The sequence below is a fragment of the Notechis scutatus genome, chromosome 10 (genome assembly GCF_049901735.1).
Source record: "Notechis scutatus isolate UNSWTSFEM ecotype Mainland chromosome 10, rNotScu1.2, whole genome shotgun sequence".
Lineage (NCBI taxonomy): Eukaryota > Metazoa > Chordata > Lepidosauria > Squamata > Elapidae > Notechis > Notechis scutatus.
In genome coordinates this window covers 18,676,914-18,691,074 of record NC_142018.1, presented here as the reverse complement: position 1 = coordinate 18,691,074, position 14,161 = coordinate 18,676,914, and the positions used below count along the sequence as shown (strand labels likewise).

General features: G+C 43.0%; 1 protein-coding gene across 1 annotated transcript in view; it reads right to left on the bottom strand.

The window, feature by feature from the left end:
• Positions 1-14,161, bottom strand: part of IL1RAPL2 (interleukin 1 receptor accessory protein like 2) — a 353,680-nt gene that overhangs the window by 10,422 nt on the left and 329,097 nt on the right. The window contains exons 7-9 of the mRNA XM_087972218.1: positions 12,330-12,459; positions 10,176-10,321; positions 3,193-3,336 (exon numbers count right to left, since the gene is read on the bottom strand). Of these exons, the coding sequence (XP_087828344.1) occupies positions 3,193-3,336; positions 10,176-10,321; positions 12,330-12,459 (420 nt within the window). The remainder of the gene's footprint in view (positions 1-3,192; positions 3,337-10,175; positions 10,322-12,329; positions 12,460-14,161) is intronic.

Genomic DNA, 14,161 nt, shown 5'->3' with positions numbered 1-14,161 from the left:
AAGAGAAGATCTTAAAGCAGTTTGTGCATGAATGCATGTCTGAATGGTTTCACTGTCCAACAACTCTAATCGGTAGTTCTGGGTCAAGCAGTGTTTCTTAAACATTGATTTATAGAAGTATCTTGGAGGCAGAACTAAGGATCCGGAGTAGTCTAGGTTTATAATTCAGCCACCTTACTAAAGAAAAGTTAGGTGCGCTAATAATTGGCGGACAACCCACTTAAGAATCCCAATATGCATTAACTTTGAATTGCACCATTGAAAAAAGGTGGCTGTGATTGGAATAGAATAGAATAGAATAGAATAGAATAGAATAGAATATTGGAATAAAGAATAGAATAGAATAGAATAGAAATAATAAATAAAATAAATAGAAAAAATAAAATAATAAAATAAAATAAAATAAAATAAAATAAAATAAAATAAATAAATAAAAAAATAAAATAAAATAAATAAAATAAATAAAATAAAATAAAATAAATAAATAAAATAAAATAAAATAAAATAAAATAAATAAATAAAATAAAATAAAATAAAATAAAATAAAATAAAATAAAATAAAATAAAATAAAATAAAATAAAATAAAATAAAAAATAAAATAAAATAAAAAATAAAATAAAATAAAATAAAATAAAATAAAATAAAATAAAATAAAATAAAAAATAAAATAAAATAAAATAAAATAAAATAAAATATAGGAATGCAATGGAACGGAATGGAACAGAACAGAATAGAATAGCAGAGTTGGAAGGGACCTTGGAGGTCTTCTAGTCCAACCCCCCTGCCCAGGCAGGAAACCCTACACCACTTCAGACAAATGGTTATCCAACATCTTTTTCAAAACTTCCAGTATTGTTGGAGCATTCACAACTTCTGGAGGCGAGCTGCTCCACTGGTTGATTTTTCTCACTGTCAGGAAATTCCTCCTTACTTCTAGGTTGCTTCTCTCCTTGATTAGTTTCCATCCGTTGCTTCTTGTCCTGCCTTCTAGATGCTTTGGAGAATAGCTTGACTCCCTCTTCTGTGGGGCAGCCCCTGAGATACTGGAAGACTGCTATCACATCACTCCTAGTCTTTCTTTTCATGAAACTAGACATACCCAAGTCCAATTTACATATCCAAAGATAAAATTAAGAAGCGATGAGGTAGAATTCGATCTGCAAAATGTTCACTAGAACATTAAAATCTTTTCTTTCTTTTGCTGTGCTTTGACGGTTCAGGATGCCAGGATCCCCAAGACCAAAGAACAAGTCAGTGACATCCATTTGACTCCAGCTCCTTATTTAGTTATATTGAATGGACAGAATCTTGCCAGAGTAAAATTATAACCTTCTAACTTAATAGACATAACTTGAGAGACCTACGCTGTGGCTACTCTAAATCTCTTCTTACTTCCCCCAATCCACTTAAGTCTCTTGTTTTGAATCCCTGGAATCTGGAATGTGCTGACTCCTCTGTGGGAAACCATGATGGTCATACCAGAATTCCCCCCCACTCTTTCTTCAGGTGCACATTTCATCACACAAGGAGACAACCCAGGAGGGAATTGATAGCACCTTTTCTGACAGACACATTTTATTAACCTGCATCAGCTTCCAGGAGCTGCACTTCGGCAGATGCATGGAGCATTTCTGAAGAAGTATCTGTCAGAGAAACTGCTACCGGATCCCTCCTGATGTTTTGCTACTGTAGACCAGCACAACTCTCTTCCTACAATGTCAACCAAGGGACGAGTAGCCCTTACAAGCTGATTTTTCATTCCCAATGAAGCAAGCAGTGAATGTAAGGCAGTAAACAATATCCCTGAAACAATCGTTCATATTAAGGGTAGAGATGAACTGATATATTCAATTTGAATGCTTGACGTGTATCTTTTCAGGTATATCTATCACAGCCCATTTTAATGCAGAGACATCAACATTTATATCATTCTCTAGAACTGCAAGTCTATTGGGGAAAAGGAGAGGTTGTAACTGAAGATTCTTAGAGTGATTTAAGTGATTTAATTTCCTGTGACTTGTAGAGAATAAAAATCAAACCGCTAATGTAGTGAAGTCAAAAGGACAGCCGGCTGATAAAGCCTCAATTTTCTACAAACAACTAAAGTTGTCTATGTTTAAGAAACCACTGAAAATAACTTCAAGCAATCACTTGTTTTCTGACTCAGGAACTGCAAAATAGAAGAGAATATTTATAGCTCAGAGTTGAACTGTGAGGAGTTTGGTGCTCTCTGAGCTTGGTTTTTTTCCCCTCCCTTGCAGACATTTCATTATCCAACTAGGTAGCATCATCAGTATAGAAAGGAGTATGAGGTTTGCTCCCTGTATAATAGCTGGCCGTAGCTATATTTGTGGGGTGTGATTTTTTTTCTTGGTAGTTCATTGATTAGGGTGTTGTTCTCTTCTTGATAGTTTGTCTGGTGTTAATCCCTGCTTTTTTGGATGTTGGTTGGATGTTTTGGAGATGATATGTCTTGATCTTAAACAGGGAGCAAACCCCACACTCACTATGCATTGATGTTACCTAGATGGGCAACGAAACATCTCCAATGAAACAACCAAGCTCAAAGAGCACCAAGGACTTCAGAAAGACTAAATAGCCAACTGGAATCTGGCTTGTTCTTTCGTGTTCTTCAAATTAGGGCAATTTTCCTAATTTGCATGAAGGACAACTGGCTGTGAATGATGAGATTTGGGGAAGATGCAACTTTCCCCCCCCCGCCTCCTTGGTAGAACTGGGCTAACAGAGAAGGACTATTAGTCACCCAGTTAGGTTTCACACCTAAGGTAGAACTAGAACTCGCCATCTCCTAGTGATTGGCTCAATGTCACCCAACCAGTCTGTTTTCACGGCTAAGGTGAGACGTGAACTTACAGTCTCCTGGTTTGGATTGACCCAAAATCACCCAGCTTGTTATCATGCCTGAGGTGAAACTAGAACTCACAATTTCCTGGTGATGCAAAGTCATGGCTAAGGTGGGACTTGAACTCACGGTTTCCTGCTTCCTAGTGTGGTGCTGTAAGCACTAAACCAAACTGGCAGGTGCTGGTATTGCATTTCAGCAGGATCTGAAGAGTGATAGTCCTTCTCTAGCTCTGTCAATTGACATCCGTTTCTCTTATTTCGGATTATACTTTCAGTGGCTGATCCATATCATGGACATTTGATCAGCCATTTAAAAGTCTACTCACCATCCATGGCTTCATCTCCTCCAAACATCTGTCTGTAACATAGCATCAGCTCTATATTGTAGCACTTATAGATGGTTACAAGTAAAACCAGTAAGAGAAATATAGCTCCCAAACCTCCAGCAAGTTCAATTCTGGAGATCAGATCTAGAATAAGACAAGAAATAAGTTAAAAAATGGAATGATTTAGCTGGTCTTTTCTGGCCCCAGAAGTTAAGATCAGGCATGGTTGAGATGTGGATGACAGTACCAAGGAATTCAAAGCTTGGGAAGCCAAAAAGAAAATATTAGAAGAAGACAATAGCCAACTGCTCCAGGATGAAGTCCATGAATATATCCACAAAGTTAACCAATAGTCAAACTTGACTCAAAAGAAGATCTATGGCAGGGGTCTTCAAACTTGACAGCTTTAAGACTTGTGGACTTCAACTCCCAGAATTCCTCCTCCAGTCATGTTAGCTCAGGAACTCTGGGAGTTAAAGTCCAACAAGTCTTAAACTTGCCAAGTTTGAAGACCCTTGGTCTACAGAGATTCTCAATCATCCAAGTCATGGTTGCCCCCAAAGTGGTTTTTTCCCCCAAACGGCAACTGGATTTTCTTGGTTTACTCCCTTTCAAAACATTTTGCATCTCATCCAAGAAGCTTCTTCAAGTCTTCTGGGGTCTCACTCACCACCCTCCCAAATTATTTTCATGCTCTTTTGAGTCCTGTTGAAAAATTGCCAATAGTAGAGTAGAGCCAGGGACTCTACAATAGTAGGGATGCGGTGGCTCAGTGGCTAAGACTCTGAGCTTGTCAATCAGAAAGGTCGGCAGTTTGGCAGTTCGAATCCCTAGCGCCGTGTAATGGAGTGAGCTCCCGTTACCGGTCCCAGCTTCTGCCAATCTAGCAGCTCGAAAACATGTTAAAAAATGCAAGTAGAAAAATAGAGACCACTTTGGTGGGAAGGTAACAGTGTTCCAAGCACCTTTGAAGGCATTTAGTCATGCCGGCCACATGACCACGGAGAAGTTTTCGGACAGTGCTGGCTCTTTGGCTTTGTAAAGGAGATGAGCATCGCCCCCTAGAGCTGGAAACGACTAACACGTATGTGCAAGGGGAACCTTTACCTTTAGAGTAGAGCCAAAGGGAATGTGTCATGAAATGCTTTTCAAAACTCCCCAATGGAACAGAAAGGGGAATTATAAAAATGTTCTCAACCCCGGCCCCCCGATTTAGCTCACTTCTTGCTTCTGGCACCCAACTGTGGAAAGTCAATATGATTCATGACAACCATAACTCAATGCCAATGGGAGAGAGCCTTATTAACAGACGGACATATCATTTGAGACCCTGCATCGTAACCAGGGGGCATTCTTAATCTTGCTTCCTAGTTCATCCACTCATTAAAGAACCACAGGACACGTTTTCGAAAATTACAAAGATATGGGGGGAAAAAACTTAAAATAGAGATAGAAATAAGAGGGGAATAACAGTTTATATATATTAATATACCAAGATTCATGAAAGAATAGGAGGGAGGATTAGGCTGGATAATTCTTGTATGTAGTACAGTAATATGTGTACTAATAGTAGAAATATATGGATTGGGTGATTGGTATGAATAGATGTATTTAAAATGCTTAAAGAATTGTGATTATTATTAGAAGTGTATATTGAGATATGGGTTAATGAAAGAAAGATGGATGAAATTTTAACAAAATAGAGGGGAAGACATAAATAAGGGAAATACGATTAAAAAGACACATCTTTGAATATTATAAAGATATTGGGGGGAAATATAAAATAGAGATAGAAATAAGAGTGGAATAACAGTATGTAATAAAGTAATATACTAAGATTTATGAAAGAATAAGAAGCGAGGAATAGAAAATAAAGGGCAGAAGTATAAGATATGTGTAAACAGTATGAAATAATGAAATGTAATAACTGGGAGTAATAACACTATGTCCATTTGTATTAAAATGTATTGATACCCAGGTATTATGCCATTCATGCAATGATATGTACAAAAAATATAAAATAAAAAACTTGACAATTAAAAAAAAAGAAACCACAAGAACACTTTGAGACTTTGAAAAGCGATATTAATTTAATACTCTAGCTCAGCCCAGATATTTATTGCCATGATAAATAAGCAATGTGAAAGGCATCCAACTCAAGACACCATTAAGAATAAAAAGGGGAAATATAACGCTTCTCCAACTTGGACGAGTCTATATATCATCGACATCACTCTGAACTTTACACAGCTTTGCACGCAGTCGAAGTTCATGGTTAACTTTTCTTCTTGAAAGCTTTTTGGGTTCTGCAATTAATGGTGGGAGTTCACTGGCTTCTTTCCTTCCAAATGTCACGAATAAGGTGCGCCTTTGGATCAATAAAGGGGGAGGTTTAGAAGAACACGGAGATTCAACACAGTGCCTATTTTCTCCTCTAAAGCTTCTCAGAATCCCTGGATGATGTCAGACAAGCCACAGTTAAGTTCCCGGCAGGTGTGACTTTAATCTCCTGCTCTTTGGAGGTGTATCAGCTGTCTTTCGTGACAAATTGTCCATCGATTTGGAATGTGGGTCTCTTTGTCTAGCCCTCCAGGGATGGGCTTCCAAAATTTTAGCAACGGGTTCTTGGCTCGGTTGCTGGGTGGGCGTGGCCTAGTCAGCCTCCTGCACCATGGCGGGGGGAGGTTTGCCCTCCCCGGACTCCTGAGGCTTTCCTCGAGCCTCCAGGTGGGCAAAAATGGCCTCCCCAGGAGTGGGATTTGGGGGTTCTCTAAACTGCACGGAATCTTAGCTAGGGGCTCTCCCGAAACCCCTGCAAACCCCCAGCAGCCCAGCCCTGGTTCTCTCTAATCACAACCTAGAACCTGGTGGATGTCTCTGCTTCTATAGCAGGAGCAGGCCATCAAGATTTTTTAAGCTACTAATACTTTCGATACTTTACAGAACAGACACTGTCTTGAACCTCCAATGTTTAGGATTCGTAAGGCAATGTCCTTTTTCCCAACACCCACCCATCTTCAGGAAACAAACCCCAATTCTCCACCGTAAATATTAAAGAAATCCCTCGTGTCATCAGTCCTTTCAAGCTGCAAGATGTCAGATTAACAAAGTTGGAAGGGACCTTGTAGGTCATCTAGTCCAACCCCCCACCCAAGCAGGAGATCCTACACCATTTCTGACCAATGGCGGTCCAATCTCTTCTTGAATGTCTCCAGTGATGGCGCTCCCACAACTTCTGGAGGCAACTTCTGTTCCATCAGTGGATTGTTCTCACTGTCAGAAAGTTTCTCCTTATTTCCAGGTTGAATCTCTCCTTGTTCAGTTTCCATCCATTATTCCTTGTCTGGCCTTCAGCTGCTTTGGAAAATAGCTTGACCCCGTCCTCCTCTTTGTGGCAGCCCCTCAAATATTGGAAGACTGCCATCATGTCTCCCCTGGTCCTTCTCTTCCCTAGACTAGCCAGACCCAGTTCCTGCAACCGTTCATCGTATGTTTTAGTCTCCAGTCCCCTCATCATCCTGATTGCTCTTCTCTGCACTCTTTCTAGAGTCTCAACATCTTTTTTTTATAGTGCAGTGACCAAAACTGGATGCAGTACTCTAGGTGTGGCCTTACCAATGCTTTATAGAGTGGTATTAGTATTAGGTCTGGTTGGTCAGGAGCAGAAAATCCTTGAACCAAATGACAATACTTCTTCCAACAGGTGTTGTTGATTAATCTTCTGTTGATTTTCACCATGCTGCCTTTCTCTCCCCTTCCTTTTCTGCATTAGAGGCAAAACATGCTGAAAGAGCCTCGGTGGCGCAGTGGTTAGAGTGCTGTATTGCAGGCAACCTCTGCTGACTATTGGCTGCCTGCAATTTGGCAGTTCGAATCTCACCAGGCTCAAGGTCGACTCATCCTTCCATCCTTCCGAAGTGGGTAAAATGAGGACCCAGATTGTTGGGGGGCATTATGCTGACTCTGTAAACCGCTTAAAGAGGGCTGTAAAGCACTATAAAGCGGTATATAAGTCTGAGTTCTATTGTTATTGCAAAGAGCCCGGCCGTATATCACATCTGAGTTGGAACTGTGCAGGGGAGCAAAGAGAATTAGCTTGGAGAAGAGTTGATGAGGGAAAGAGTCAGTGGTGGGATTCAAAAAAAAAAATTACTACCAGTTCTATGGGTGTGGCTTGGTGGGTGTGGCAGGGGAAGGATACTGCAAATCCCCATTCCCTCCCCACCCCACTAACCTGCTTTCCAGCTCCATTCTCCTGTGCAGGGCAACAAAAGAAGACCCAGCCAATCATCTGGGACTCAATGGGAGGCAGAGAAGAGATGGGGGTGGGGCCAGTCAGAGGGAGTATTTGCCAATTCTATGAACTACTCAACATTTCCACTACCAGTTCTCCAGAACTGGTCAGAACCTGCTGAATACCACCTCTGCCAAGAGTTAAATATCCCATTGCACCCTGCCACACCATCTCCGTTGTAAATTTTCCCTCCATAAATTACTTTTCATGCCACTCCTGGGCTCCGTCTGGGACATGCATTTGATGCAAACAGGTTGTTAATTCCAAGCACTCCTCCTTACTTTCATGTCTATCGACAGCCAAACCAATTTCCTCGTATGGATTGAACAAACTCTAAAACACCCAATGAGACTCTGATTTTGCTCTCAGCGTGTTCTCCGAGAAAGAAAGCATGTTTAGGCAGCATAGGAAGTGGCAGAAAAATCATTTTTTATAAATTGACCAGGTTGGTTAAAGAAAAGGGAGGGGAAAAAAAAACCCAGTAACAAAAGCCTGTGAAAGATAATAATAAGAAAATCTATGCTGGGAAGGAACATATCCAGCCTTTGAGTTGAATAGGAAGGAGGAATTTGGAAGCAGTGGCCCCCCCTTCTATGTCTCTTTATTGATTTGTTTTGCATATTGCACGTAGCCATTGTTTAATAGTAGCTTGGAGAAGAGTCTCTAATTTCATTCATTCATTCATTCATTCATTCATTCATTCATTCAATCAATCATAACAACACTCATCTTATAACTGAACTCTGGCTGCCAATAATTGATTGAGAGAAAACAAGCAAGCTAAGTCAACCCATCCAAAACAAACTACTTTATGGCTTAGGATAATGCCAAAACAAACTACTTCGTGGCTTGGGATATTGTGCGAATTCAATTAAAACTAGTGTAGCACAGAAGGATGGAAAAACTGTCTTTTCCTGAAGGAAAAGCCTTCAGAAGCAACTATTCGATCCAGCCAGTCAACACCCATTATTTTCATTCTGCAACACCATCCAATTTTTTTTTTTAAAAAAATCCAGTCTTTTCAAAATGCATGTGTGAATGGATGAACCGTTTTAAAACAGGATGCAGTATTCCACGTGTGGCCTTACCAAGGCATTATAAAGTGGTGCTAACACGTCACGTGATCTTGATTCTATCCAAGTTCCAGTTAAGCTGATTTTGTCAGCTTTGGAAACCATATTTTAATTAGAAGCTTCGAGGCTCCCACATTTATTGTCTGGGAATTTGGGAGGGTGGATTTCATGGAGAGGTGGAAGATTAGACTCAACAACATTCTTTTCTCAGAGAGTCAAGGCCCTGCACCTGGAGGGGAGTGACTGGAAGGATGTCTCCCGTTGGGGTGACGATTTGGTTGGGCCATGTGATGGACTGATGGGTGCAGGGGGATGGATTTTCCGATTCTCTTTTGGGAAGGGAAAACATGGAACTCTCAGATTCAGGTTTTTCCAGATATGCCAATATGACAACTCTAATAAAAGGGAACTTTAAGAAAATGCTTGTCTCGGAGTTTATTGATTTGGAGTTTGTTAATTGGAACCAGTGGTGGGATTCAACATTTTTTTATTACTGGTTCTGTGGGCGTGGCTTGGTGGGCGTGGCAGGGGAAGGATACTGCAAGATCCCCATTCCCTCCCAACCCCACTAACCTGCTTTCCAGCTCCGTTCTCCTGTGCAGGGCAACCAAAGAAGACCCAGCCGATCAGCTGGGACTCGAGAGGCAGAGAATAGATGGGGTGGGGCCAGTCAGAGGTGGGATTTCTCCACCCCACTAACCTGCTTTCCAGCTTCGTTCTCCTGTGCAGGGCAACACAAGAAGGCCCAGTCGATCAGCTGGGACTCAATGGGAGGCAGAGAATAGAGGGGGCGGGGCCAGTCAGAGGTGGGATTTCCGGTTCCCCAACCTGCTTCAGCTTCCAGTGCAGGGCCCAGAGGCCCAGCGTAGCTGGGACCAAGGAAAAAAGATGGGGGGGGGCCCGAGGTGGGTTGCCGCTCCAAACTACTCACTACCAATTCTCCAGAACTGGCCAGAACCTGCTGAATACCTCCTCTAGTTGGAACGCTGACAGGTTTATTGCTCATGCCTGTACAGAAGAACCTAGTCAGCTAATTGTCAACACAAAATTTGCACTAGATAAGAGTCGATGGAATTCAAGAGGGGTTGAACTTGGAGAGTTTGTGAACATGTAGTGATTCTAGGCTGAGTTCTCTCTTGACTCCATCCACAGGCTCTGCCTCTTCTCCTACATCAACCAAGGCATATGCAAGACTTCAGCTGCCCACTTTGTCCTTTCAATTTCTCCTCAACCCCAAAATAGAAACGAACAAGGCTCCACATTTTTGGCCCCACGTCTTTATGAGCCTCCAGAGGAATTTTAGGCACCATTTTCATACCTCACTTTAAACATTTCTGACAGCACCCTCAACCCCCATTGCAAATGATGAGTGACAATAGGAACCGTAGTCCCCAATTCTTGAAAACTGAGTATAAGACACCAGCAGAATAACTAAAATCCCCATCGGTACAACAAGAGTGATTTCACCGCATTTCATTTCTTGGCTCATTCAATTCCGGAAGGAATATAGTACATATATTTTCAGGATGGGAAAATAGCCCTCTTCATTTCTTCAGAACTCGCAGCTACGTTGATGGAGACAGGAGGGAAAAGGGGAAAAAAAGGAAGAAAAATACCTCGTTTTCTCAGAATGATGCTCGCCTGTTTCTTCCCATTTCTGTTTTCGACATGGCATGTGTAATTGGCTAGGTCTGCTTCTTTCACAATGTCAAAGATTAATGTTAACTCCACAATTTTTTCTCCAAGGTGCTCTTTGAGGAGCCTGAAAGAAAACAGAAAAACATTGGAGGGTTCATCAGCAGGCCAAAGATAGATGAGATACTGTTGTGGCCTGTTGGCCACCAGGCCCTCCTGCAGTGGAATCAGAGGAGGAGGAGGAGGAGGAGGAGGAGGAGGAGGAGGAGGAGGAGGCAGCATGGCAGTCTGGGTCAGCATCAGGGCAACCTGAGAGCTACAAGGGGGAAGAAGGAATGCAGCTGTCAGAGAGAGAGAAAGAGGCGGAGCCTCGGCTGTCCGTCAGCCCTCAAATGGAGGGTCAACAGCCCCCAGGTCTGGAGGTGGCTGACAAGGAAGTGGAGGAACAGCTGGGTCCAGTGCCTGATGCGTGGATGCACAGAAGGCAGAAGAGAGGAGAGGAGAGCAGTGGAAATCTATGGACTGGTCCCTGGGATGGAAGAGCCACTGCTGCTAGTGAAGCCTCACCCGACCTCTGGGGATAAAAGTCAGGGGGCATAGATGAATAAATAGGGCAGAGAACTATTCATCTTCCAGCCATCCGGACTTGTTAGGCTGCATTGAGAAAGGTACTTTTTGGGCAGGGCTGCTGGCACTCCTCATAAAGAAATCTTGGGGTTCACTTCAGTGGGGAGCTGGGTCAGAATAGATTCCTTCAGGAAGACTCAATACTCTGGGGATTTGATTCTAACAACCTTCTACAACGTGATGCTCCAGGCTCCAGTAATGTACCTATAGACATGGAAGGCTGGTGAAACCCAAAGGAAGCGGCCCTCTTCTACCGCCATCTGGAGCTCCCCCTGCCCCTATTAGATGACTCCTAAAGCTGCTCAGAACATAGCAGTAAAGATTCCTCACAATGATGATGCCTGTGGAATGAAAGAGGTTCATCAGCCGCTCTAAGGATGAAAACAGGAGTGGGCTGCTGGCCGTTTGCAGGGGTTCGGGAGAGCCCCTCGCTAAGATTCTGTGCAGTTCGGGACAACCCCTAATCCCACTCCTGGCTGGCCCTGCCCACCCTGCCCCTCCCCTCCCAGGAGTCCCCACACGGCCCATTTTGGATGCAGGTAAGTGCAGGGCACACCCAGAGGCTGGGGGAGGGCAAAAAAAATGGGCCACCTGGAAGTTCAGAAAGGCTGGAAATGGGCCCATTTCCAGCTTCCAGAGAGCCTCCGGAGCCTGGGAAGGCTGTTTTTTGCTCTCCCGGAGTCTCAAGGGAAGCCTCCGGAGTCCGGGGAGGGCAAAAACACTGTGATGACCCAGAGTGGGATACAAAACAAACACAGTCACAAAAAAAAAATAACAACAACAGTGAAGTCCCTTTTATTTCTTCACTTTGCTTCCAATATTCTTGACGGAAGACAAAAAACTCCCCCACAAACAGTTACAAGAAGAAGGAAAAAAGCAACACAAACCAGGCAAGATAAGGGCTGGAGGGTGTCCACAGATAACACACCCTGGGAAGGACTCCAAACTCAGAGAGGAACTATAAACTAGAGATATTTACATGCTTTGTTTCCAGCGTTCGCCAGTACGCAGTTGTCTTATTCAGTTGTCACAGCTGCAGCCCATGAAGAGGATGAAGGACCTCTCCTCCTGAGTAGACCAAGTCTCTCCCTTATCCTCTCCTCCCTGCGTGCCCTAGGATGGAGAGGGGATGGGCCTGGGTCCTCCTCTGACTGCCCAGCCGGCCTCTGCCCTTCCCCAGCCTCCTCCACAACCTCCGGAGCCACATTTCCACTCCCTGTCGGTTGTTCCTCCTCTCCCTCAGAGTCAGTCTCCACCAGGGGCATGACAAACACCCCACACACCATGGTGCGGGAGGCCGACTAGGCCACGCCCACCATGGCCATGCTCACCCTGCAACCGGGAAGAGAAGTCATTGCTAAAATATTTGAAGCCCACCCCTGGATGAAAGCAGTTTGAGAGCAGTACTTCGAGACTTGTCAATCACCCAGGTCATGCTTTTCCAAAAGGCAGGTGGGTTTTTGTTGTTGTTGTTGTTTTTAGGAAATGCGAGCAACGTCGTTCTGTACCTGATTTCGCCTTCTTTAACATGACTTTCCAGTTCTTCGATAAATTTTTCCCCTCGCGTCCAGTAGATCATGGGGCCCGACTCGCCGCTGAAGCCAAAAAACGCTTTGCAAACCACATTGAGGGGTTGACCTGGAAAGCAACAACACAGGAGGGGGAAATAAAATGATAGTGATGCTTAGTGGCAAGAGAGCACAACAGCCGTCAGTTCACTTCTGAAAATTTTCAGCTTGGAATGTATTTTCCGCTAGGAGAGAGAGAGAAAGAGAGAGAGAGAGAGAGAGCCCCGAAGGACTGTCTTGTCGGGAATAAACAGAGTAAGTTGTAGCAAGTGAATTCATTACGTGGATGTAGTGGGACACGCATCCCAGTTAAAAAGGTCTTGGTTTCTTTTTCTTTTTTTTTAAAGAATAAAATAAAGTTTATTTAAGATTCATACATTTAAAACATTTAAAAACATACAAACATATAAACAAATATATGTACTCATTACTCTGAGAAGCACAAGGCTGAAGACACAAGCCTGAAGATGATGAATGAGATTTCATTGAAACGTCGCCTAGATACTTCCAATTCTACATGGGAGAAAACCCGAATAACCAAAGATCCAAATATAAAATATACATTTTACAGCAGGTATTGAGCGATGGTTACACCCATTTTTTTTAATCCCCCTAACATTGACGTGGTCTACCTTGTTACAGTACCTTCCTCGTTCTTTTAATGTTTTAATTTCACAGAATATTTTATAATTAAACACACGTCTTCCATAATTTCATATCTTATCCAGTTGTCAAACATTGCCTTTTCTTTTACCATTCATACCAGCAATTCCATGTTTTACAGTAATCACTATCTTGATTATTTTTTAGTAATTTAGTTAGGCTTATCCATCTCTGTGCAAAATTGGTAGACAATTTCCAATTTTGTGCATAGCTTATTCTGGCTTGGTCTTGGTTTCTTCATGTGTCAGCTGGGCCAGCTTTGACTAATTAAAAATCTTCAAGGTTTTGGCTGGTGGCATAGAAAAAGAAGGAGGGGCAAGATGCTGAGAGACCCTTAGTTATATGCCCTCTTAGTGTTTCCTGTTCCTGTGCAAGAAATGTATCCCATTGGCTGTCAGACTCCCAGGGGCGGGGGGTCTTAGCTAACTCTGTAGGCTTTGTCTGGACCCCATGGCTTCACCTGAGTGCTGAGCTGATGCAATTTTCCCACGCCAGGTGGTGAGATGGGTAGAGGCCTTTGTCATGTAGAATACTCTGGCCCAGGCCTTAATGGCCCGCCCATTAACAAAGGTGGGAGAGGGGATTGAGCTTCTGCCTCTGAGGTGAGTTTCTGCTTCTCTTTTAGTTTTGATCTACTTTTCCTAAAGGGTCAAACTCTCCTATACCATCCGCAGTTGAATTTCATTCGGGATCCTTCTAGGAGGAGCCGAAACTCCCGAAAGCCACAAAGGTTATTCACCACCCCCACCCCAAATCCTTATAGTAGAGTTCCAAATCCTTATTAAAAGTCATGGAGGAATTACAGTTTCTCACGGGTCAGGAAGAACTCTTGATTAAGTCAAGATGGTGATTGTGACGTATGAAAGAAAGCCTCGTCCCTTCTAAGCATGCGTCTGCGATGCGTCACCACACTGGCACACCATTAAAAAGCCAAAAAGTGTTACAAAACTCTAATTAATACAAAACATACTGAGCTGAGATTGACCAGAGTCAAGATAGCTTCTCTTTTTGGCCCAGAGTTATCTTTCCTTCCTCTCTCCTTACCTCCCTCCCTCCTTTCCTCATTCTCCTTTCTTCCCTTTCCTCCCTCCTTCCCTCCCTTTTCCTTC